Below are 23995 nucleotides of genomic sequence, written 5' to 3'. Positions count from 1 at the left end.
TTACTCGCGAGATATATGTTATTTTATGTTTCTATATATGAGTTACTAATCTTGAAAGGAAAGCAAAAATAGAAGTTGAGACCGGGCGGAGAAAAGTGTAGCTCCGTCTGTATCGGTTAAGGACCATACCGTTGTCGGCCCTGCTGATCATGTTTGAATTGTACTAACCGCATACCGGGAGTAGGAGATAGTCGAAACCGGTAAGGCGAGTACTGCTTTGCTTCGAAAGTACAGGAACCCGCACCCAACTCCTAGGGCGAGTCGAGTGGCCGCGGAGAAAAAGGGTCGCATATGTTTATTTTTGGTGGTCTCACGTAAGGCTCGGCTGATTATATGTCGTTGGGCTGGTTCCTGTAGTTCGAGGCGGGGAGGGGAAAGGTTGGTGCGAGGGGTCCGACGGGGCTTTTGCGTGTCGTGTTGGTTAGGTCAACGATTCGCCGTCAGTCGCTCTCGGATATGAGCACCTTGATCACTGCGTCGCATCGTAGTATCATGATGAGATGATAAGTATATAAATATATGATGGTGAACACATTGAATCATTATTGATTGCACCACTATGTATGCTATAGTTGATTTATGCAAATATTAGAATATAGTTAATTTATATGGAACCTGAAAGCTAAAAAAATTGATATTAAGGAATTACTTTAGTCCCTTTTTCTACAAGATAAACCACCAGCCAAAAGCCTTGCATGTCTAGGTATGTGGGCTAAGTATATCCACTGATCGGGTAAGTCTTGCTGAGTATTAGTTGCTCAGGACTTTTGTTGAAACATTATTCAGGACACAGACGTAGACTTCTGTCCTTGCTGCGTTAAGTTTATCCGTCGGGACGCCGAGAGATGGGAGGTTGTGGAGCCAGACGCTTAGTTAAGGGGACTCCTCGGTGGACACTGGTGGTAGTTGTAGGCCTTTTTCCTATGTTCGAACCCGAATTTCAGTAATGTAAAATTTGTAAATTATGTATGTATTCAAACTTTGGTTTGTAAAACTTATGGCAAAATCTTGTGTATATTACTATATTTTCAAATATGTGTCGTGCTTGTACCATCTGCAATCACCTTCGCGTGGGACTATCGGTGTTGTTTCGATCGGGACGTGGGCTGAGAAAGGACTGTCAAATTAAACCATTAAGCTAATGCGCCCGATGTGTTCGAATGACGACCATTACGCTTAATTGAGAGTTTTAATTTGACAGTTCTATCACAAGTTTCAAGGGGGGCAATGATCGCATGCCACTTTGTCCAGCACAGACCAAACGGGAGGGCATCTCCTCCCTACCACCACCAGCAAAAGATGAAGGGTCCTGAACCTACACTGCTAAAAGTCCCCTAATGAATACAGATGAATTTTGGAACTGGCAATACAACCTTGCAGATCAATGATACAACAATTACAGCACAGCAATACCGAATGCATGGGTTGCTCAGATGACAAGTCTGAGTTATCTGCAACAGCGTGCTGCCCCGCACGAATTGAAACTTTGCGGTGTGAAGTTCTGAACCTTCAAGACTGCATTTGTACTAGTGTTCGACCAATGACAGGCTACACAGCGCATCTGTGATTATTATGATGGATACATACAGTGGCGATCACTGTAAGGTACAACAACAGGAGAACATGTAGTGAGTATATGTGTAATGTTCCTTTACTTGCCACGGGCTGTTTGCTCAGTTTGTATCAGCTTTGTTTTCGGCAGCCTCACCCTTTAGGAAGTGTGAGAACCACAGGGCTGATGCTTTGGGGTGCCTGGCGAGCCCATTTTTGTAGTCCACATAAACAATGCCAAACCTCTTGGTATAGCCCATAGCCCACTCAAAGTTGTCCAAGAATGACCACGCGAAGTATCCACGAACATCAACTCCGTCCCTGCACCAAACAATTGGTTGCATCGGTCATTTTGTTGGCTGAACGCTCATAGTAGTGTGGTCGACTGCAAAATCAGCTTACTTGATTGCTTGTGCAACTGAAGCGAGGTATCCTTTGAAGTAACCGACTCTCGTCGTGTCATTTAAAGCCTGCTCTAGTGTTGCGGACTGATCATCTTCCTCATCCATGCCTACAGGAAAGAAAATCGGTAAGGCCATTCAGATGATCAGTTATTCAGTAGAAGAAAACACTATCACTTGTGCAAGCAAAACTCATCATTTGTAATGCAACAAGAAATATCGCAATGGTACATTTCAGTTGTTGTATTTCGGAAACTCTGAATTCACACCCTAGTTTATTCGCATCAATGTCCATTTAATATACTTTGGACAAATGGCTGTCAAAACCAGATATTTGGAACTGTCCAGATTTTTGCAGGGCTCACCAGTTCAGTTAGAATGCAAGTAGGATCGAAGTTGGAACTCTATTTCCAAATATGAACAAATAAGACAATGCATGCTCTTGCTACCAGTGCTGAGCATGTTAACCTAGACTCCTTATCACCAAAAAAAAAACCTAGACTCTTGTCCTTTTCTTTTCTTCTCTTTCTCAGTCTTTCAGAAAAAAAAGGGCTATGTATGGGGACCATTTTTACATTTTCTTTTACCCTGTAACACAAAGATACACAGAGCTACTGTGAATTTTGAGAGGGAAAAAAAGGCAGTGCATACAACCTATAAGATGCATCTTGCGCTTGCACATTCAGCAATATGTTGTGGTGGAACAGGTATTCACAATTTAATTTTCTTTTAGCAGTTCAGGCTCCAGTAAAATACTAGAGTCATTCACATGCTATGATTGTAAAAGAGTATCTTATCTACAGGAAAATGAAATCATAAAGAATAAAATAGGGGCACAAAAGATTTCTATCTTCAACCTTGATTCATGTGAAGGAAAGACAAAAAAATTTAATGGTATTGACTTCAGCAATTCCAGATTTTAGTAGTTGTATATTTGTAGAATTTCCTGTCATAATTTATTATGTACCATGCCACCAGTATCAGATATCCCACGTTGTTTTACGTTCATTTGGGAAGTATGGGAACCTTACCATTCTCAGTAATATAAATAGGTGGATTATCATATTTCTTTGCTATATAATTAAGTAATTTATGAAGGCCCCAAGGAACTATGAAAAGCCATTCAGATGCAGCCTGCACAAATGTTGAGATGATACATTAGGAGAGACCCGTATAATTTACATATAAGGAGAAATAGTTCAGTTCAGACCCTTTCACCAATCTTTTGGCCAGTATTCCATTTTTCTGCCAAAAGAATACATGTCAGAATAATGATAATACCAATTTGCAGGCATGATCATGAATAAATCTAAAGTTGATTTAAAGATGACTCAGGCAGACATAGTAGTTCACACACTTGACCCAATTAGCAATAACTCTCTTTGTACAGATATCTAGAGATAAGATAGATTCTATTGCTGTAATCTCCTAACTTCCAGGATTGTAATCTCCATCCCCAACCTCCTCCTTTAGCCCTTTGTTGGTTGGAGTTGTACAATGTTCTTGGCTTCTTACAATAGGTCAATAGCTTAACTCCTATAAAGTGAACACCCAGGGCTAGGATTGTCCCTTGCTCCCCTCCCCCCCAAAAGATGATTTGGGTACGCTACTGAAACGCCCACATTTTGACCTATATTTCTGGAGTCATTCACCTTACATCCCTTGCTTCCTCCCTCTCAATTCTGTTTCAGACCCAAAAAAGGAAGCTGAGGGATGTACATTTCATAAAATTATTTGATTCTAGACAACGATTGAATAATTGCAGTTTTTAAAAAAATTAACATTCTTGAACACCTCTGGTGTCTACATACTACAATTTTCCTTCGTAGCTGAAGTATAGTACCTATTCTCTCCACTTGTTGTACTTGATAGAAATAAATATCTCCTGGATTCTGATGATGAGCAATGAGTCTCGAAGTATAATGGTTTAGTCCAACAAAATCAATTTTGTTCCTGATGAATTCTTTATCCTTCTCTGAGAATGTTGGAAGATCATTGCCCACCCGCTCACGCATGCTTTCTGGGTAATCACCGAAATATATTGGGTCCAGGTACCTTTAAGGAAAGGAAAACTTGTCAGTGGACATCATACATTATCCGATAAACACAGTGTAAGAGAGAGAGAATATGAGAGAATAATGGCTTGTATTCCTCCAAACCCTAGAAGGTTGGGATATATAGATACTATACAAGGGCCTCTAGATAGGCCTCTATACATGGGCTCACATATACACCAACACCCCCCCCCCCCACAGTCTGAACTATCGGCGTAACGGTGTTCAAGACAGGACAATAAGAAAGCCAACACCCCCCCAGTCTGAACTACCGGCGCAGCGGTGTTCAAGACTGGACAAGAAGAGAGTACAAATGGCAAATACTCCCCCGCAGCCACAACTAGCCACCGGCTACGTTGAGGCTGGAGCGAAACTCCAAGAAGGTCGAGGAGGGCAATCCCTTGGTGAAGATGTCAGCAAACTGGGAGGTAGTCGGTAAATGGAGTACCCGAACATCGCCGATGGCGACTCTGTCGCGCACGAAGTGTAGGTCGATCTCCACATGCTTCGTCCGCTGATGCTGGACGGGGTTGTTGGAGAGGTACACGGCGCTGACGTTGTCGCAGTAGACGAGCGTGCTCTTGGCGAGCGGGCTGTGGAGCTCTGCCAAGAGCTGTCGGAGCCAAGACGCCTCCGCCACACCGTTAGCGATAGCCCGGTACTCCGCCTCAGCACTGGAGCGGGAGACAACCGGCTGCCGCTTGGACGACCAGAAGACAAGGTTGCCGCCCAGGAAGACGGCGTAGCCGGAAGTGGAGCGGCGAGTGTCCGGGCAGCCAGCCCAGTCAGCGTCGGTATAGACCACCAGCTCAGAGGTGGGAGAGCGGTGAAGAACCAAGCCGAAGCCAACAGTGCCACGGACGTAGCGGAGGAGACGCTTCAGTGCAGCTAGGTGAGACTCCCGGGGATCATGTATGTGAAGACAGACCTGCTGAACGGCATAGGTGAGATCCGGCCGGGTGAAGGTCAGGTACTGCAAGGCACCGGCAAGGCTCCGGTAGACAGCAGGATCAGCCACGGGATCACCCAGATCAGCAGACAGCTTCGCCTGAGTATCGACAGGAGTGGAGCATGGCTTGCAATCAGTCATCCCAGCCCGCTCCAAAATGTCGAGTGCATACTGCCGCTAGTGAAGGAACAAGCCAGACGGGCGAGTCTTAACAGTAACGCCCAAGAAGTGGTGGAGCTAACCAAGATTCTTCATAGCAAACTCCTGCTGCAGATAGGAGATGACGCGCTCAAACACCTGCTAACTGGAGGCTGTGAGCACAATATCATCAACATAGAGCAGCAGGTAGGCAGTCTCATCTCCACGGCGGTAGACGAACAGTGAAGTGTCAGTCTTGGCCTCGGTGAATCCCAAAGTCAGCAAGAATGTGGCGAACCGAGAGTACCAAGCCCGAGGAGCCTGCTTCAGACCATAGAGGGACTTGTTGAGCCGGCAGACCATATCCGAACGACTCGAGTCCACAAATCCCGCTGGCTGAGAGCAGTACAGTCTCTGACAGAGTGCCGTGAAGAAAGTCATTCTTCACATCCAGCTGGTGCACAGGCCAGGAGCGAGAGAGCGCAAGCGAGAGGACCGTGCGCACCGTAGCGGGTTTCACCACTGGACTGAAGGTCTCATGTCAGCCCGACGCTTATGCGTCCAGATCCACTTACCGGTGACCACATTGCAACCAGACGGACGCGGTACGAGGTCCCACGTCTGGTTGGCAAGAAGAGCCGCGTACTCCTCTTCCATTGCGCAACGCCAGTGAGGATCCGCCAGGGCGTCGTGGACAGAGGAGGGTACCGGAGAGACCAGCGGCTCGCCCTCGGTGGTGGGGGGTCGCGGCCTGAGACGCCATCCGCCGAGTCACCATGGGATGGATATGCCGAGGATCCCGATGGATGACTGGCGGGTGATACACCTCCGGCTCGACTCGAGAGCGAGTCGGCGGAGGCGGCGGCGGCAACGACTCCGGTGTAGACGTCGGAGGAGCCTCCGGAGCCAGAGTCGGCGCCGGTGCCGGCGCCGAACGACGCCGGTACACCTGCACCGGTTCAGCGTACCGCGGCGGCGCCGGTGTCGGCGCCGAACGACGCTGGTACACCTGCACCGGCTGAGCGTACAGCGCAAACGCAGGGGAAGGCACCGGGGCCGCACGTGGCGCAGCAGGAGACATCGGGTCCGCGTGCGGCACGATCGGAGGTCCGGGGGCCGCGCGTGGCGCGACTGCGGGCACCGGGGCCGCGCTCGGCGCAGCAGGGATCACCGGGAACGGTGCCGGTGTTCCGGGAAAACCTGCAGGGAAAGGGCAGACAGAAAAAGGTGGCTGAACCACCGGATCAGTCGGAACACAAAGACTCCAGCTCGGGGTCAGGAGAAGGTGTGGAGGAGGTGGAGTAGGGGAAATCCGACTCGTCAAAGATGACGTGTCGGGAGATCAGGACGCGGCGAGAGGTGAGGTCAAAACATCGGTACCCCTTGTGGTCAAGGGAGTAACCAAGGAACACACAACGAGTCGAGCGGGGCGCCAGCTTGTGAGGAACAGTGGCGGAGGTGTTAGGGTAACACGCACACCCGAAGACCCGAAGGTGGTCGTAGCGAGGAGGGGTACCGAAAAGAGCGTGGTGTGGAGTGGGAGCAGGAGAAGCAGTGGACGGAAGACGATTGAGCAAGTAGGTGGCGGTGTGGAGGCTCTCAGCCCAGAAGCGCGGTGGCAGAGAGGCCTGGATCAGAAGGGTGCGCACGACGTCGTTCGTCGTGCGAATCATCCGCTCAGCCTTGCCGTTCTGAGTAGAGGTATACGGACAAGACATACGCAGCTGAACACCCCGAGAGAGGAAGAAAGAATGGGAGGTGGAGTTGTCGAACTCCCGCCCGTTGTCACACTGGACGGACTTAACGGTGAGGCCGAACTGAGTGGACACCCAGGCAAAGAAGTGGAGGAGGGTGGGGAAAGTCTCAGACTTGGCGCGCAAAGAAAACGTCCAAGAGTAGTGCGGGAAGTCATCGACAACCACCAGATAGTACTTATAACCAGAAACGCTAAGTACAGGAGAGGTCCACAGGTCACACTGAACAAGATCAAATGCATGCGTCGCATGCGAAGAAGAAGAAAAAGAGAGCCGAACATAACGACCGAGCTGGCACGCATGGTAGAGGGGCTCAGCGGGAGCCCTAGTACCAGGAACATCGGCACTACAACTAAGCTGAGCCAGAACGTCGCGGCCAGGGTGACCAAGACGGTGGTGCCAGGTGGTGGAAGACGGCGTCGCGGCAAAAACGGCAGACCAAGACGGCCAGGGCGAAGAAGAAGGCGAGAGTGGTGCAGCGGAAGAAGGAAGGCGAAGTGTGTAAAAGGGCCCGTACTGTCACACCAGAGTAACGGACGCCGGAAGGCCGAATACTTTACAGTGAGGACAGAAGAATCAAACTCGATGGAACAAGAATTGTCAGCTGTAAACTGACGAATGGAAAGAAGGTTATGAACCATCTGAGGAACAACAAGGATATTGGGAAGACGAAAGGAGCTAGGAGCAGAACCCACCATGATGGAAGAAGGACAAGAGAGGTGTGGGGGTCGGACAGAAAAGAGGATACCAGCATGTGGGGTGGTGTGGAAGGTGGCACCCGAGTCGGCGATCCACTCGGTGCTGGCCGGCGGCGTCCGCCCCATGGCGCTGAAGGACTGCGCGAACAGGAGAGCAGCAGCGGCGAACATGGCCGCCGGCTGTGGCTGAGGACGAGGGCCCCCCCGGACCCTGAAACGGCCACATCGAGATGCGCCCTGGCCCTGGGGCGCTGAAGGATGGCCAGGGCGTACCTCCAGGGCCAGGAGCAGGAGTGGGAGCCGGAGTCGGGGTCAGAGTGCCCCGACGGCCTCCACCAGTACCACTAGAGGTAGCGCCGCCAGCACCACCACCACGTCCGCTCCGACGACGACGCCCGCGACCTTCCCCCACTCCCGGTCTGGCCGGTGAGAGGAGCACCAAGGAGGGGGTCGGTCCGGGATCCAGATCCAAAGGGCGAAGCCTGGTGGGTCTTGGCGGCGAGGAGGGCCGCGGCGAGAGCAGCTTCGGCCGGAGCAGCGCCGGCGGCGATCGGCTGCCCGCTGAAGGCGGCGGCGGCGAACGGCGCGTCCGAGGGGGGCATCCTGAACGCAGGCCACGCGGAGGCGAGGGAGGCGGCGGTCGCGACGGTCGGCGTGGCGTGCGCAACGGCGAGGGAGGCGGCGGCCCGCGCAGCCTGTGCGGCGGGCGCGGTGGGCGCACGCGCGGCCTGGACGAGCTTGGCCTCGACGTGCTTGGCCTCGAGGTCCCGCAGCCACACGCGCGCAGAGGCCGGGGCCAGAGGAGGGAGGGCCGCGCCAGCCTTAGCAGCAGAGGAGGCGGCGGCGGTGCTGGGTGCGCCCACGGCCGCGGCGCCCGCGCCCAGGGCGGCGCTAGGCCGAGGAGGTGCGGGCGGCACGGTCCCGGCGAAGGCAAGCACCGCACGACCAGGGGCGACGGCGGCCGCAGGGACCACGGGCGGCACCCGCTCCTCTGGGTGCGGCGGCTGCAGAAGCAGGCCACGCTGGCCGCGCCAGATGGGCAGCGGGCTACGCCTAGGCGGGGTGCAGACGTGGAGTCCGGGTCCCCCGCGCTAGAGGCCCCCGCGGACCATGGGAGGGGGGCGCCACCATGGGAGGGCGGGGGAGGAGGGGCGGCGCCAAACCCGTGGCGGCCGGATCCCGGACCCGCTGCGGCAGGAGATGGCTCGCCCGCGCCGAGCCCCGCGGTAGCAGCCAGCGCGGCGGCCTCGGGAGCGCGCGGCGCACCCGCGCCGGGCCCCGCGGCAGCAGCCAGCACGGCGGCGTAGGGCGCGGGCGGTCCGCCCAGAGCAGGGGAATCGGCGACCAGAACAGGGGAGGGAAAGGAAGAGAGGGGAGGAAAGAAAGAGGGCGACACTGGCGGCCGGCCGGCCATGGAGGCGGCGGCGGCCATGAGCTAGTCTGATACCATGTAAGAGAGAGAGAATAGGAGAGAATAATGTCTTGTATTCCTCCAAACCCTAGAAGGGTGGGATATATAGATCCTATACATGGGCCTCTATACATGGGCTCACATATACACCAACACACAGAGCCAAGTATGCACGTTATACTACATAAATTTGTATGTTCCGTAAAAAGATTTATGCCTTGTATAGAGAAAAAAATTTCAAGCACAGTGCGAAAGGTAAATAACGTTGGAAAGATATTGCCCACGTTGAATTGTACTGACATTAGGAATACCAACAGCAACATACCATCCAAGTTGAAAGTCAATCCTCCTTTGTGCAGCAATTTGGTCTTCTGCTTTCTCTGAAAACGGTTCTGCCCATTCACAATCAACGACCAGTCCTACTTCACCACCTTGTGCAGCCTATTTTTGTAGCACATAAAACCATCAGACAAACAAAACATGCTGACAGCAAACTGATGGAATGAAGACCAGAGTACCAAATACCACTATTTACAATACTGGTGGAAATAAGATGAATTGTACTCTGTCCCACACTTCCAATTACATACTTACAAGGAAATTAGTGTTAAAGCATGAAAGAGAAGGGGAGTAAAAAAAGAACCCATACTGACTAATGTTTAGTGGAACCGAGAATCGGCTCGTTTCAAGAATACTGGCCAGGACCAGGATCTACACCCTAATAATGTAAAACGAACCTTGAATTTTCTTCTATAAACATCAACAGCAGCAGCATGAGCCAAGATTTGGTGATGGGCGGCCAAGTAGCATCTAGCAGTTTCACCCTCGCATCCTCCAGGTGCAAAAACTCCAATCCCATAAGCATTAACTGAAGTTTGGAGAGGCTCATTGATTGTTATCCAACGCTTTACTCTGTCTCCAAAATTTGCAAAGCAAGCTTCTGCATACAATGCAAAGTAATCCCTGGGATATTTTCATGGTGAGAAACTCATATAAAATACAGAAAATCATGCTGCAACCACTCTTGAAATAAACAATTGTCTCGAAATCCTATGCACTCATCCATTTAACAGTTAAGAAAGCTTTGCAAATCATACTGCACACTTAAGATGCCTGCAACAACTTACACAATCTTTTCAGAAATCCAGCCCCCCAGAGTCTTTTGAAGATTGTTTGGAAGATCCCAGTGATACAGAGTTGCATAAGGCTCAATTCCTATTGGCAGATAGACGAGTGGTTAACAACTAGAAGCACTGTAACCTTTAAAATTATTAAGCAAAACATCTGCCACCTTTTGCAATCATAAAGTTGATAAGGTTGTTATAGAAGGCAACTCCTTGCTCATTGACCTTCCCCCCCAAGCCATCTGCAGGAATGACAAAATCTTATGCACACAAGATAGTATGGAGCATTAACATTTGCTAACAAATTAATCTCTGATCTGTTAAGAGAGAGAGAATAGGAGAGAATAATTTATCCTGTTGTATATGTTAAAATCTCTGATCTGTTGAAATCTTATGCACACAAGATAGTATGGAGCATCATTTATCCTGTTGTATATGTCATGTGCATTTATAAATTAATCTCTGATCTGTTAAGATTGACCTACCAGGAAATATACGAGCCCAAGATATAGAAAATCTGTAAGCGCGAAAACCTAAACTTGCCATGAGCTCAATGTCTTCCTGAAAGATGCATAACAAACATTTCAAACAATAAATTTCTAATTCTAGGAAGCAATACAATGTACAAACATATTAACATTGTAGAAACTGAGGAACAAGCCAGTTCCCACAGTTGTTGATAATATTCTATTAAAATAAGATGTTGCCCCCCCCCCCCCCCCCTTTTTTTCTTGCCCCCTTCTTCTTTTCCCATGAAAACTGAGGAAGGAATAATAGACAATACCCTGTATCGATGATAATGATCAACTGCAATATCTCCATTGCTTCTGTCTAAGACACGTTCTGAAAGCAGAAGCATTTAAACACAATAGTTAGATATATGTGTTTCAAGATCATAAAGGAACCAGATAAACAAACCTTTGTCTTCTGTGAAGACATCCCATATGTTGTCTCCTTTGCCTCCCTCCCTTCTTGCTCCCTCAATCTAAAGTAGAGAGAATTCAGACAACGTGACTTCCAGTATGGAGAGAAAGAATTAAAGAAGCTGGTTTCCTCTCTCTATTTTTGTTTTGTGTCTTTCTAGTGTGTAGAGCTCTCTAGGCATCTTATTCATCAGTCACACTTCCACTCCACACCCTGCAGTGGGTGATATTGACAGAAATTGTACCACACCCTGCAGTGGGTGCTATTGACAGAAACTGTACCACACTCTTTACCTCCACACCGGGCACTGCGCCACACCATTCGCCTGGTGAAGGCTATAATGCCATAGTGGCAAGGTTTGTGGTGCATAAATCATCGTAATTAATTCAAAATGCATAAGCCCTGTTCCTACTTTGTTGAACAACACAAGGCAACAGTTCAATAAATAAACTACTTCCACAGATAGTGCAATTAGAGGATGGCGAAATCCTATGTTGTGCCCAACAGTACGACTTCCACTCCATTTATCTTCGTTCCTCCCCCGTCCAGAGACTCGGCAAAAATTCATCAGAAGTTGCACTTGAAATTAACGGGAATGCTAATATAAATACAGGAGAGACTAATTTGACGGAGGAAGTCCCAGTGTCCTACACTCGGAATAGTAATCCGCACCTGTTCCTAGACACCACCTTTGTAGGTTCGAGGCAAGCTGAATCAACTCCATACACTGCTCTGAACTACAGTGAAAACAGAGACCAACCAGTGGAACCCACACACCGATTCGAATCTCAGAACTAAGCACAGCCCCACAGCAGGCCAGCGCGTGCTGCGTGCACTAGCTGCCGGCCTGCCGCAGAGCCTACGGGCGGGCGAAGGCGATCAGCAGTCCTGCACGCCACGCGGCGGGACGGGCGCCAAGCGAAGGCGGGCGAGGCGGGGTGAGATGGGGGCGGGGCGGTCGGGGCGAGGGGCCGGTACCTGGTACGCGGAGGTAGCGACGCCGAAGACGAAGCCGTCCGGGAAGTCGGCGCGGGCCACCTCCGCCTCGCGCCCCGTGCTCCCCATTGCTCCGGGGGGTGGGGTGGGCGGTGGAGTTGCTTGAACCGAAAGGCGTGAGCGATCTCGGCGAAGCGCCGGGGAAGTGGGTGAGTACGGAAGCGTCGGCTTGGGGTTGCCCTTGCGCCTGCGGGGGGAGTGAATAAATAGCGGCCGGTGTGGTTTGGTTTCAGGAATTTTTTTTTAAGTCTCTGAAATTTTTTGGAATTTAGAAGTATTAAATAAAAATTAATTATAAAACTAACTGCAGAACTCTATGGCTAAATTGCGAGACGAATCTAATGTGATATATTAATCTATGATTAGCAGATGGTACTGTAGCATAACTGTAGCAAATTATGAATTAATTATGCTCATTAGATTCGTCTCGCAAATTAGTACTCAGCTGTCAAAAAACATTTATAAACAGATTTTATTTAATACTATAAAATACTAAGATTCCTTTTGATGTGATAGGGACTTCTGAAAAAAGTTTGGAATGAAACTGGGCCTTAGGCTCTGAATAAATAGCGGCTGGTGTTTAGGCTCTGTTTATTTCAAGCGCAAATTTTTTTCATTAGAATCTTACTAATTTGAAGTACTAAATAAAGTTTATTTACAAAACTTTTTGCAAAGATGGGTTGTAAATCGCGAGACGAATCTAATGATGCTAATTAATCCATGATTAATCAATGATTAGCGGATGGTTACTGTAGCATCATTGTTGCAAATCATGGATTAAGTAGGCTCATTAAATTCGTCTCGCGATTTACAGCCCATCTATGCAAAAAGTTTTGTAAATAGACTTCATTTAGTACTATATGTATGTGTCGAAACATTCGATGTGACAATTTTTTTTACGTTTACGGGGTTTATGGGTGGGGGCCTTGCTCAGAGCTTGGATGCGGAACTGTGGAAGCGACACCCCGCGCGGCGTGCCCCGGCTGGCGAGCGCGCTGGGAGGGAACACGTGACTACGTGAGCAGCCACGCTGGCATGTGTGGTGCGCCCACCACCCCTATCTCGCCAATGGGGTGGTGGACTGGTGGCGTCATGCGAGGGAGATGAGCGAGGGCCGGGGGCGCGGGTGCGGGCGCCATATCCGAAGGCGCTGTTCCAGTATGGCAGCGCGTCCGTTGCAGAGGAAACGGGGCCTCTCCGTCATGCAGACAGAATGAAAGACCCCCACTTTTTTTACTTCTCTCTTTGGGTTTTTTTTATTTTTTGAGGAACCATAAAGCAAGGGAAACATGGTACAAATACGGGTACAGCTCAGAAGGATAAGGAAGGAACCACAGTTCCAGTACCAATACGAACAGGACCACACAAAAGAAGAAAGAACTAAGGTCGATGAAGTCCATGTTCTGTCCATCTTCATCCTCTTCGATCCGCCACGAACGCAAACGCCAGCCGGATCTCCCTTGGCTCCGAGGAAGCACCATCGCAGACCAGCTGCTTTGTGAGCCGAATGAGCATCCCATCGAAGACAGGACCTTTTTCTCTGTGGCACGTCGGCCGGGAGAACACCCTGAGCTCCTCGGTGCTTGAATCCGCCGTCTCCGTCCATCACTGAAGATGGCGCACAGATCCAACCTCCTCATACCACAAACCCAGTACCGGACGCAGGGCCCCATCCTCGGCGACGCCGCTGCCACCATGTAACATTCCAAAAATTCACCAAGATAACTCACGCGATAAAATGTTTCAAAATTATTGTCATCGTTGAGCACAAATCATTTTTCCGCCCGATCTCCCAATCTCCCGAAAAACCGGTCCCGACATCTGAATCCATCGCTGTCCCGTCTCCCTGTTCGCTCTTGTCCCGCGCGTCACGCCCGACCAGTGCGCGTGCAGTCGCGGTCGTCGCCGGCGCGATCTCTCTCTCTTTCTCTCCCTCTTTTTTTCTTTTCTCTTTTTCCCTCCCCTTTTCTTTTCCTTTTCTCCCTCCTTCTCCTTCCTTCTTTGCTCCCCGGCCACGCGGACTCGCACGCCCGCCTAGCCCGGCCGCCTGCCCACGCGCGCACGCCTCCTCCTAGCCCGTGCACCCCGCCACGCCGAGCACCCCCCTGGGCCGTGCGCACACGCGCGCGCACCGCCGCTGCCTCCCTCTGCCCGCGCACGCGCCACGTGCCCCGCCTTCCCTGCACCGTCCGCGCGCGTCACGCGTTCCACGCAGCCGCGCCGCTCGCCGCACCACCCGGCGCACCGCCACCGCCTCCCTGTGCCGCCTCGCCGCTCACGCCGCTCTGCTCGACGCCGAGCCCCACAGCCGGCCCTCCACGTGCCTGCACGCCGCTAGGACCTGCCTGAGCCGCCGCGAATCGCGCCGCCGCCACGTCACGACATCTAACGCCATTAAAGGCGCCCCGCACCGCTCGCTGGACTGCCACCAACGCGGCCACCGCTCCGCTGCCTTACTCGGCCTATAAAGGGACCCCTGCGCCGCACCCGAACCCCACAACGCCGACCACCACCGCACAGCCCCCCCCCCCCGAGCTTCCAGCGCCGCCACCACCACCGTAGCCGCCGAGCACCGCCCGCCGCCGTGGAGAGCTGTCCACAGGACGCCACCACCCAAGGTGAGCGGGTGAATCGAGTCCCCAGAGTCCCCTAGTGCTTTTCCCCCTTCCCTTGAGTGTCGCCGCACCTCCGGGACGCCGGCCCAAGGCCGCCACCGCCCGCCGGCCGTCGTAGCCAGGCCGCCACGGTCCACCTCCGCCCGAGCTGCGGCAGGGGATCGGCCCCGCGAACCTTCCTCTCTCTTTTCCCCTACCCCGTGGCCGCCATCGCGCCCCGAGCCGCCGGCCCAGACGCCGCCGGCGTTGCGCCGCCCCCTCCCCTGTTTCCCGGTTGGGCGGAAGGAGAGAAGGGCCCATTTGCCCAGAACCCCCTCCCCTCTCTTCTATTTGTTTAAGAGCCCTCCCACCCTTTGGCCTTTTTGCAAATTAAACCCTCTCCTTTATCATATTCCAAAATAAACCCTTTTACCATATAATCTTAATTCTTAATAAACCCCTAGTCTTTTTAGAATAACACAATTATATTCTAAAATTACAATCAAGTCCTTCCACCCTCCAAGCTATTTACAAATAGGCCCTTGGATCCATGTTTAAACCCTAAACACCCCGTTAACTTATCATTTCATGCGCCAAACAAACTCCGATCAACCTGAAACTTCACCACGCCATTCCTAACATAGTTTTGGCCATGCCATTAGGAAACCGCCCAAAAATATTACTCCTATCTCCTTATCTTAATTGTTTCCGATTCGAGCTCAACGATAAAACCTTTATTTCTTTTTCTTGATTGTGTGTTTGTCTGTATGCGCCATAGATCACGGTGTGAACGAGGAAGAACCCGTCGACGAGCAGTACTGCGAGTAAGTGAATGAGGACCAGTTCCACGATCCCGAACCCGAAGGACAGCACCTTGATCAGAACTTCCGGGAAGGCTTTGAAGACGGCAAGTTCAATCCCGCCATTTGATGCATATTTTGTCCGAGTTTTTATAAACACAACCTATTGGCCTGTTTTTATAAAATTGCATATGTTTTGCCTGCTGAAAATATGGTTGGATAGCCACCCCTTGATTTGTTATAACCATTCCTTGACCACCTAGATTAATGTCTGAATGTGATATGTTTGGACGTTAATCGCTGCTAGAGCGCTTAGGACCTTAAACACAATACAACTTGTTTTATAAAAGGAAAATGTGTGAGTGTGTGGGAAGGAAAAAATGTGGAATTTCGAAAGATGAGATTAGACGAGATGGGCGGCACTTCTGTGTGAATTGCCGAATGGTGTGCTCGTGCCTGTGTGGCAGAGCAAGGAAGGGAGATATCCATCTTGTCACAACTAAGGACCGAGTTGGTATGTCATCTCACCTAACTCCACTATCGTGCAAACCACTCGACCGTTGTATGGGTAACGGCTTAGCATAAATCCCACTAGTTAGTCTGATAGCCATCAGGAGAGCTGAGAGCAACGGGTGATCAAGGAGAAGGGATTAGCTCTGTGTGACTTATGCCCCGGTTAAAACTTCTGTGATAGGTCAATGACCCCTTGGTGGATCCCGTGATGGCTAGTCAGGTCTAGCTAAGATGGGTAATGACTTTGTTGGGATCTGCACCGACACTAAGGTGATCGGGTTGTGGTACCCCGCTTGTGGGTAAAGTTGCACACCTCTGCAGAGTTAAAAATCTATTCGAATAGCCGTGCCCACGATACTGGGCGAGTTACGGTGTGGTCACATAACTAGTGTTTCTTCTGGGAATGGATGGGTTGGCGTGAGTTGTTTTGGAAAAGTGTTCGGCAGTTGTGCCGTGTGCTACGGCGGGTGAGGAGACCGGTAGCAACTTAAAACTTGAATCCTGTGTGGATCAACACTACGGGTTACTCGGTACAAGAAAATCCTTTCTTTCAAATGAACCCCTGCATAAAAATTAGCTTTCCGCAAATTAAACCCTAGCCTTATTCTTGATTTACCCTGTGCATTATATTCTGTTTATACCCCTCCGTGGGTGTGGTTGGACTTGCTGAGTACGTTTGTACTCACCCAATTCTTAATTTTTACGGAGGAAGATCCAGACTTCATTCTCGAAGACGTTGAGTAGTGGTTCCGTCCTGCACCCAACCTTGCCTGTGGATAGGATCACCCGCAGGAAGTTCCGTATGGCGCAAGACTCTGATGACCCCCTCTTCGTAGTTAATATCGTTGTGTGGGTGTTAGTTGTTATCCTCGCGATAGTGTCGCTTCACTGCCCACTTCCGCGTAGAGTTGTACGGTGATGTACCATCTGATGTAATAAAAGTGTTATCAGCCTCTTGGGACTGATATTGTATCACTTTTAAGTCTTCTCCTATAAGGGTACGCTTCAGGTGGTATCAGAGCCGTAGGTTGGCCATAGGACGCGACCTTAGGAGCAAGACTCTTTCAGGCCTTTTCACATTAGGACTTTTCCTTACTTAATCCTTTTTCCACACAAACACTCATCGCTGATTCTTGCCCTGTTCCAGATGGCTGACAATGGATGGAGTGGTGGAATCTGTCATGCAGAGCCCGGCCTTCCTAAGCTATTGATACTCAGCCTGGAACGCGTCGGAGTTATGGACTCACCAGAGTACGTCTACCGGGAGTACGACTCCAGGGCACTCTTCGGTGCGACATGATGATGTTCGTGGGAAAGAGCACCCGCTACCCTGACGTGGACCCCTGGTTCATTTCCACCACTGGCTTTCGCTTCCCTGACACCTACCGATAGGCCGCCCGAAAAGCCCTGCGATGTCTGCGTGTGGTCTACAAGCATCATCTTCAGCGTACTCCTATGGGATTTTTACCGCCTACTGGAGAAAGAGGACGCTCCTGGATTGCCCGGATGAGAGGACTTGGGAGAGAAGAAGAAGACCTAGAAGATACAGTCTCCCACCTATTCATCTACCTCACCGGCCTGGATGAACTTTACCGCGAACAGGCGGCACAACTGAAGCACCAAATCCACAGGGCAGAAAAGGCAACCCAAGAATTGGAGGAACAACGGACAAGAGCCGCACGCGCCGAGTATTCCCTAGCCGCTCTCCAAGCCCAATGGCAAGAATACGAGGCTCGCAGAGGAATAGGTGGGTGGATAGAGGAAGAACCCGAAGAAACCCATTGGGATAGAGGTACTCAGACCGAAGATGATGTGATGGATCAGTGTCTTCCACCAAAGAAGCGCCCTATCCGGATCGAGGAAGAGTCCCCATGATAGGAGTAGCACTACAAGCTAGAACCCTATCCTAATAATCGTGTACCCATGGAATCTGTACCCCCACTATATTGTAATAATAAATACCATCTACCCCCTTTTGTACCCAAATATTCGTGCAAAACTTGTTCACTCTACATTTGCTTTCAGATGGCTGATGAAGGATGGACCCAGGGCAATTGCCAAGCTGCACCTGGCTTCCCCAGCCTTTTGATCAACGCCCTGGAAAGCCTTGGCGTTACGGAATGCCCAAGGTACTACAGCAGAGAGTACGAGCACCATGGTACCCTCCGCTGCAGGGAGATCCTGGTCATCGCCATAAGTGACCGCTACCTCGACATCTAGCCATGGCGAGTGACTGCCACAGGGTTTAGGCACCAAGACATCTATCCCTTGGCCGTCAGGAAGGCACTCCGTTATCTGTGCCGGATTTTTGAAGGACACCTCGCTCCCACACCAATGAGGTTCTTCCCGCCGGCCATCAGAACCCAGTTTGGGAAGCTCATATGAGAAGCCTGGAACGGCGCTGCCATGAAGAAGATCTCCTGTACCAAGTGACTACCTATTTAGCCTCCTTGGACCAGCTCTTTGACGAGCAAGCCAACATTCTGAGGGAGTAGACCCATCGAGCCGAGCAAGCAGAGCTTGCGGTAAGACTGCAACAGATCCGGGCAGCCCAAGCCGAGGCAAGAGCTGCAGCCATGGTCAGCAGCGAAGCGGTTGCCCAGGAGAGCCTCAGGCAAGTACGAGACCGGCGTATGCAAGAATGGACCAGAAGCGGAACGCCAGTCCCGGCAATTGGGGAAGACTATGTTCTACTCGGGACACCTGTCATAGGATGGGGACCACTCTTGAGAACCCCACAAGCCCCACCCGAGAACCCCGAAGGGTCTACTGCCGCCGTTGAAAGAGAAGCCGCTGCGCAACCCTTGGAAAATGGAAATCTAGAGGACGGCGAGCAGGGATTACTCGCACACCCCGCCCCGGAAGAAGGCTCGCCCCGCGAGTAGAATGCCCCGAAGCCACCCCAGCCCCTTCGGCTTAAGTTGTACCCTTAAGTGTGATCCTGTACCCGGACGTGTAGTACGCGTTTTAGTCTTGTCCCTGTGTTGTACTCTCCCTTGCAGTAATAATGTTGTTTGTGCTTGCTGTTTGCTATGTTGTGTGCTTGTTGTTAGTTTGTGTGCTTTTCGGCAGAAGGTAGATTCTGCCTTTTCAAAAAAATACAAATTAAACAACTTAAACATCACTTAATCATAACCCCAATCTCACAAAGACTCTACCCAATCTACAGATGGCTTCCCGAAGCGGTACGAGGGCCTCCCGCAACTGGATCCCTGCAGCCGCTGATGCAGGAGTACAGGCTAATGGGCAGAACCCTCCTCAGGAAGAACAAGAAGTGAGCTAGGACAGAGGAGAAAATCAAGGAGAAGTGCCACTGCCACCACCACCACCCCTCGGGGACCTGGCACAGATAATACACAACCAGAACCTCATACTGGAAACACTGGCCAATGTCCTCGTCAACAAGCGGCCACGAGAGCAGACCATAAATGATAAGCTGACAGCTTTTCTGAGGACCAAGCCGCCCACCTTTGCCGGATCCAGCAACCCCTTGGATGCAGACGACTGGCTGCGGGTAATCCAAAGGAAGCTCGAGCCGTTCGAATGTCAGGATCGGGACAAAGTCCTTCTGGCAGCCCACCAACTCACCGGGACTGCCTTAGCCTGTTGGGAAAATTTCTGTGCCGCTGCCGAGGACGCCTCCACTATCACTTGGAAGGAGTTTGTGAAGGAATTCCGCCGCTATCATATCCCATCGGCCACCATGAAGCGTAAGGCGGATGAGTTCCGAGCACTGCAGCAAGGAAGCATGTCAGTAGAAGAGTACACCTACTAGTTCATGGAGCTGACCCGATATGCACCAGAGAAAGTGAACGATGATGAAAAGAAGCAGGACATGTTCAAGAAGGGATTGAACCCAGAACTCCGGACCTTGCTTACCCCTCAGATCTACCCCAACTTCAATACTCTGATGAACAAGGCTATTCTCACAGAGAGGGCCAAAACTAAAGAAAGGAAGGATAACAAGCACAAGTTTCTGGAAAGCAAGGCCCGCCAGCATGATCGCTTCCAGAAACCAAGGAATTCCATCTATATGGCACCAAGATATCAGGCCCCAATGTAGTATAGAACTCAGCCACAAGTGACAGAATCCCAAGCCCCTAACACACAGTTTAGAAGCCAGAACACCATGAAGGCCCAGCAGAGCAATGCAACCCAAGTCACCACCAACAACAGAAATGCTAGGGCCTGTTTCAACTGCCGTGAGACAGGGCATTTCATTGCCAATTGCCCATATGCCAAGAACAAGCCTGCTACATCAGCCTTTTCCAACTCTGTGAATGGACCAAGGCCAGTTCTGTCGAGTGACAACCGAGTGCCCATCCGCAACAACAACAACAACAACAACATCAACAACAACAATCAGCAGATGAGGCAGCCCCAGCAGTCATTTGGGCGAGCCCGCGTCAACCACATCAACGCGTAGGAGGCTCAAGCAGCTCAGGGCGTGGTGCTCGGTTAGTACTTAGTCAGCTCAGCTCTTGCAACAGTACTATTTTATTCTGAAGCATCACACTCGTTCATATCCTCAAGTTTTGTGGAAAAACACAATATACCTACAGTACTACTAAAAACACCCCTATTAACCTGGACGCCTAGAGGTGACATCAAATGTCAACTGGGTTGTCTACGGGTAAGGATCAATTTAAGTGGGGTAGAATTTCTAGCAGACCTAGTAGTACTTAAGTCTAAGGGAATAGACGTGATCGTTGGAATGGACTGGTTAAGCCGACACAATGGTCTCATAGGTTGTACTGACAAAGTGGTACACCTAACGAACCTAGAAGGAATACGAGTGACCTGCCATACATAGGGAAGTGGATCTGACCCAATGGTGTTCAGCATGGAAGCCAAGTCCTTGGAAGAAGTCCCGGTAGTAAACGAATACCCAGATGTTTTCCCTGAAGAGCTTCCCGGAATGCCACCAGATAGGGATGTAGAGTTTGTCATCGATCTTGTCCCTGGAACCTCTCCTATAGACAAGAGACCCTATAGGATGGCAGCCTCTGAATTGGCAGAACTAAAGAAGCAACTGGAAGAACTACAACGAATTGGCTTCATCAGACCAAGCTCGTCGCCTTGGGGAGCCCCAGTCCTATTTGTCAAGAAAAAGGATGGGAGTATGAGGTTGTGTGTAGATTACCGGGCGCTGAATGAAGTTACCATCAAGAATAAGAACCCCCTCCCCAGGATTGACGACCTTTTCGATCAACTAAAAGGAGTCAAGTACTTCTCCAAGATCGATCTGAGGTCAGGATATTTTCAGCTCAATATTAGAGAAAGCGACATCCCAAAGACAGCTTTTGTCACCCGTTACGGACAATTTTAGTTTACGGTAATGTCTTTTGGACTAACTAATGCACCTGCTTATTTCATGAACCTCATAAACAAGGTGTTTATGGACGAGTTAGATAAGTTTGTCGTAGTCTTTATCGACGACATACTTATTTACTCCAAGAGTGTCCAGGAACACGAGCAACATCTGAGGGTAGTTTTGGAAAAGTTGAGAGCGAACAAACTCTATGCAAAATTCAGCAAGTGTGAATTTTGGCTAGAGAAAGTGGCTTTTCTTGGACATATTCTGACCGTAGAGAGAGTAGCAGTCGACCCTGAGAAAGTCGAAGCGGTTTTCAATTGCCAGCAACCAACTAATGTTAGTGAAATCAGAAGCTTTCTTGGATTAGCTGGGTATTATCGAAGATTTATTGAGGGATTCTCCAGGATAGCCCGGCCCATGACGGAACTATTTAAGAAGGAAAAGAAGTTCGTCTGGACAGAATCCTGCGAAAGGAGTTTTCAGGAATTGAAGCGGAGGCTGACAACCGCTCCAGTACTAACCCTACCGGACATTCATCGGGATTTTGTCGTTTATTGTGATGCATCCCGACAAGGATTAGGGTGTGTACTGATGCAAGACGGGAAAGTTGTTGCGTATGCTTCCCGCCAACTCAGGCCTCATGAACAGAACTACCCAACACATGATCAGGAGTTTGCAGCCATAGTGCATGCCCTCAAGATTTGGAGGCATTATCTAATTGGAAATAAGTGCGAAATCTATACCGACCATAAGAGTTTAAAGTATATTTTTACCCAGCCAGATTTGAATTTAAAGCAAAGGAGATGGTTAGAACTAGTTAAAGATTATAATGTGGAAATCCATTACCACCCTGGTAAAGCTAATGTGGTAGCCGATGCCTTAAGCCGGAAATCTTATGGACCCAAGGATGCCCATCTGCAGGAAGAAATGGCACGATTGAATGTGCACATTGTCTCTCGAGGTTCCATTTGCAAGATGAGCATTCAACCCACTCTGGAGGACAAAATAAGAAAAGCCCAAAGTTCGGACAAGGACTTGATGGAAATCCGAATGCAGACTGGAGAAAATAAGGCACCGGATTTTAGAGTGGATAATGAGGGAACTTTATGGTATAAAAATAGGATTTGCGTGCCCCAGAAAGGAGACTTCCGGCAAATAATTATGGATGTAGACCATAACTCGGCCTACTCCATCCACCCAGGATCCACCAAGATGTATATGGATTTAAAACAAAAATATTGGTGGAAGGGAATGAAGGCGGATATTGCACGGTTTGTCGCCCATTGCGATATGTGTCAAAGGATCAATGCTGAACATCAGAAGCCAACAGGATTGTTGCAACCCCTACCCATCCCGGTTTGGAAATGGGATGAGATAGGAATGGATTTTGTAGTGGGTTTGCCCAGAACACAGAAAGGACATGACTCCATATGGGTAATAGTGGACCGACTCACTAAAGCGGCTCATTTCATACCCGTACGGACCAATTACGGTGGAAAGAAGCTAGCTAAGTTTTATGTGGAAAACATAGTGAAGTTGTATGGTGTGCCTAGCAGAATTGTTTCAGATAGAGGGACCCAATTCACCTCTAGGTTTTGAAAAAGTTTGCATAAAGTCATGAGCACCAAATTAGATTTCAGCTCCTCCTATCACCCACAAACGGATGGCCAGACAGAAAGGGTGAATCAGATTATGGAGGATATGTTGAGAGCATGTGTCCTTACCTATGGCAAGGATTGGGAGCAGAGTTTGCCCTATGTAGAATTTTCATACAACAACAGTTATCAAGCAAGCCTGGGCATGTCACCATTCGAAGCTCTTTATGGCAGAAAATACAGAACTCCCCTGATGTGGTCAGAAGTTGGAGAACGTGCCCTAGTCGGACCCGCACTCATAAAGGAGGCAGAAGAAAGAGTGGCCGAGATTAGAGAAAAGCTGAAGTCCGCCCAGTATCGACAGAAGAGCTATGTAGACAAGAAGAGACGAGAAATAAGCTTCAACCCGGGAGAGTTCGTCTACCTTAAGGTTTCACCTATTCGAGGAACTCGAAGATTTCAAGTGCAAGGAAGTTGGCCCCTCGGTACATTGGACCGTACCAAGTCCTGAAGAAAGTCGGAGCCATGGCATACCGACTGGAGCTACCAGAAGGAATGTTGGATATACACCCGGTGTTCCATGTGTCCCAGCTAAGGAGATGTTTGAGAGTACCGGAGAAAGAGCATGTGCCAGAGGAAGAGATAGATCTACAGACAGACCTACGGTACCAGAAAGTACATGTCAAGATTTTGGACACTGTCACTAGGAGGACGAGGAACTCCAAAGTACGGATTTGCAGAGTTCAGTGGAGCAGACACGAAATATAAGAAGCTACATGGGAACGTGAAGATGCCCTGAAGAAAGAATTTTCCCATCTGTTTAGGAGCCAGCCGAATCTCGAGAGCGAGATTCATTTTAAGTGGGGTAGGTTTGTAACATCCCAAAAATTCACCAAGATAACTCACGCGCTAAAATGTTTCAAAATTATTGTCATCGTTGAACTCAAATCATTTTTCCGCCCGATCTCCCAATCTCCAGAAAAACCGGTCCCGACATCCGAATCCCGGCGCGATCTCTCTCTCTTTCTCTCCCTCTTTTTTTTCTTTTCTCTTTTTCCCTCCCTTTTTCTTTTCTTTTTTCCTTTTTCCTTTTCTTTTCTCCCTCCTTCTCCCTTCTTCTCCTACCTTCTCTGCTCCCCGGCCACGCGGACGCGCGCGCGCCTAGCCCGGCCGCCT

The 23995-nt window shown here is 50.1% G+C and overlaps 1 protein-coding gene across 1 annotated transcript; it reads right to left on the bottom strand.

Annotated features, from left to right (window-relative positions):
* Positions 1–1335: 1335 nt before the first annotated feature.
* On the bottom strand, positions 1336–12189 carry LOC120676844 (beta-glucosidase 4). The gene is made up of 13 exons (XM_039958173.1): positions 11983–12189; positions 10999–11065; positions 10865–10923; positions 10566–10641; positions 10248–10322; positions 10084–10171; positions 9694–9919; positions 9282–9397; positions 3796–4007; positions 3163–3197; positions 2984–3086; positions 1954–2062; positions 1336–1872 (listed from the first exon to the last, which is right to left on the bottom strand). Exons 1-13 carry the CDS (start codon positions 12067–12069, stop codon positions 1674–1676), a joined length of 1452 nt encoding a protein of 483 aa, XP_039814107.1. The 5' UTR covers positions 12070–12189; the 3' UTR covers positions 1336–1673.
* Positions 12190–23995: the final 11806 nt, after the last annotated feature.

The sequence above is a fragment of the Panicum virgatum genome, chromosome 5N (assembly GCF_016808335.1).
Source record: "Panicum virgatum strain AP13 chromosome 5N, P.virgatum_v5, whole genome shotgun sequence".
Lineage (NCBI taxonomy): Eukaryota > Viridiplantae > Streptophyta > Magnoliopsida > Poales > Poaceae > Panicum > Panicum virgatum.
The sequence above is the reverse complement of the archived record's forward strand: the minus strand, read 5'-3'. Positions and strand labels throughout refer to the sequence as shown.

What these genes read in the sequence shown, in the direction of transcription:
- LOC120676844 (XM_039958173.1), bottom strand. Translation starts at nt 12,069, where the DNA reads ATGGGGAGCACGGGGCGCGAGGCGGAGGTGGCCCGCGCCGACTTCCCG. An exon ending in CAACTTTATGATTGCAAAAG is followed by an intron (nt 10,172 to 10,247) that starts GTGGCAGATGTT and finishes ATCTGCCAATAG; the next exon opens with GAATTGAGCCTTATGCAACT. An exon ending in TGGATTTCTGAAAAGATTGT is followed by an intron (nt 9,920 to 10,083) that starts GTAAGTTGTTGC and finishes AAAATATCCCAG; the next exon opens with GGATTACTTTGCATTGTATG.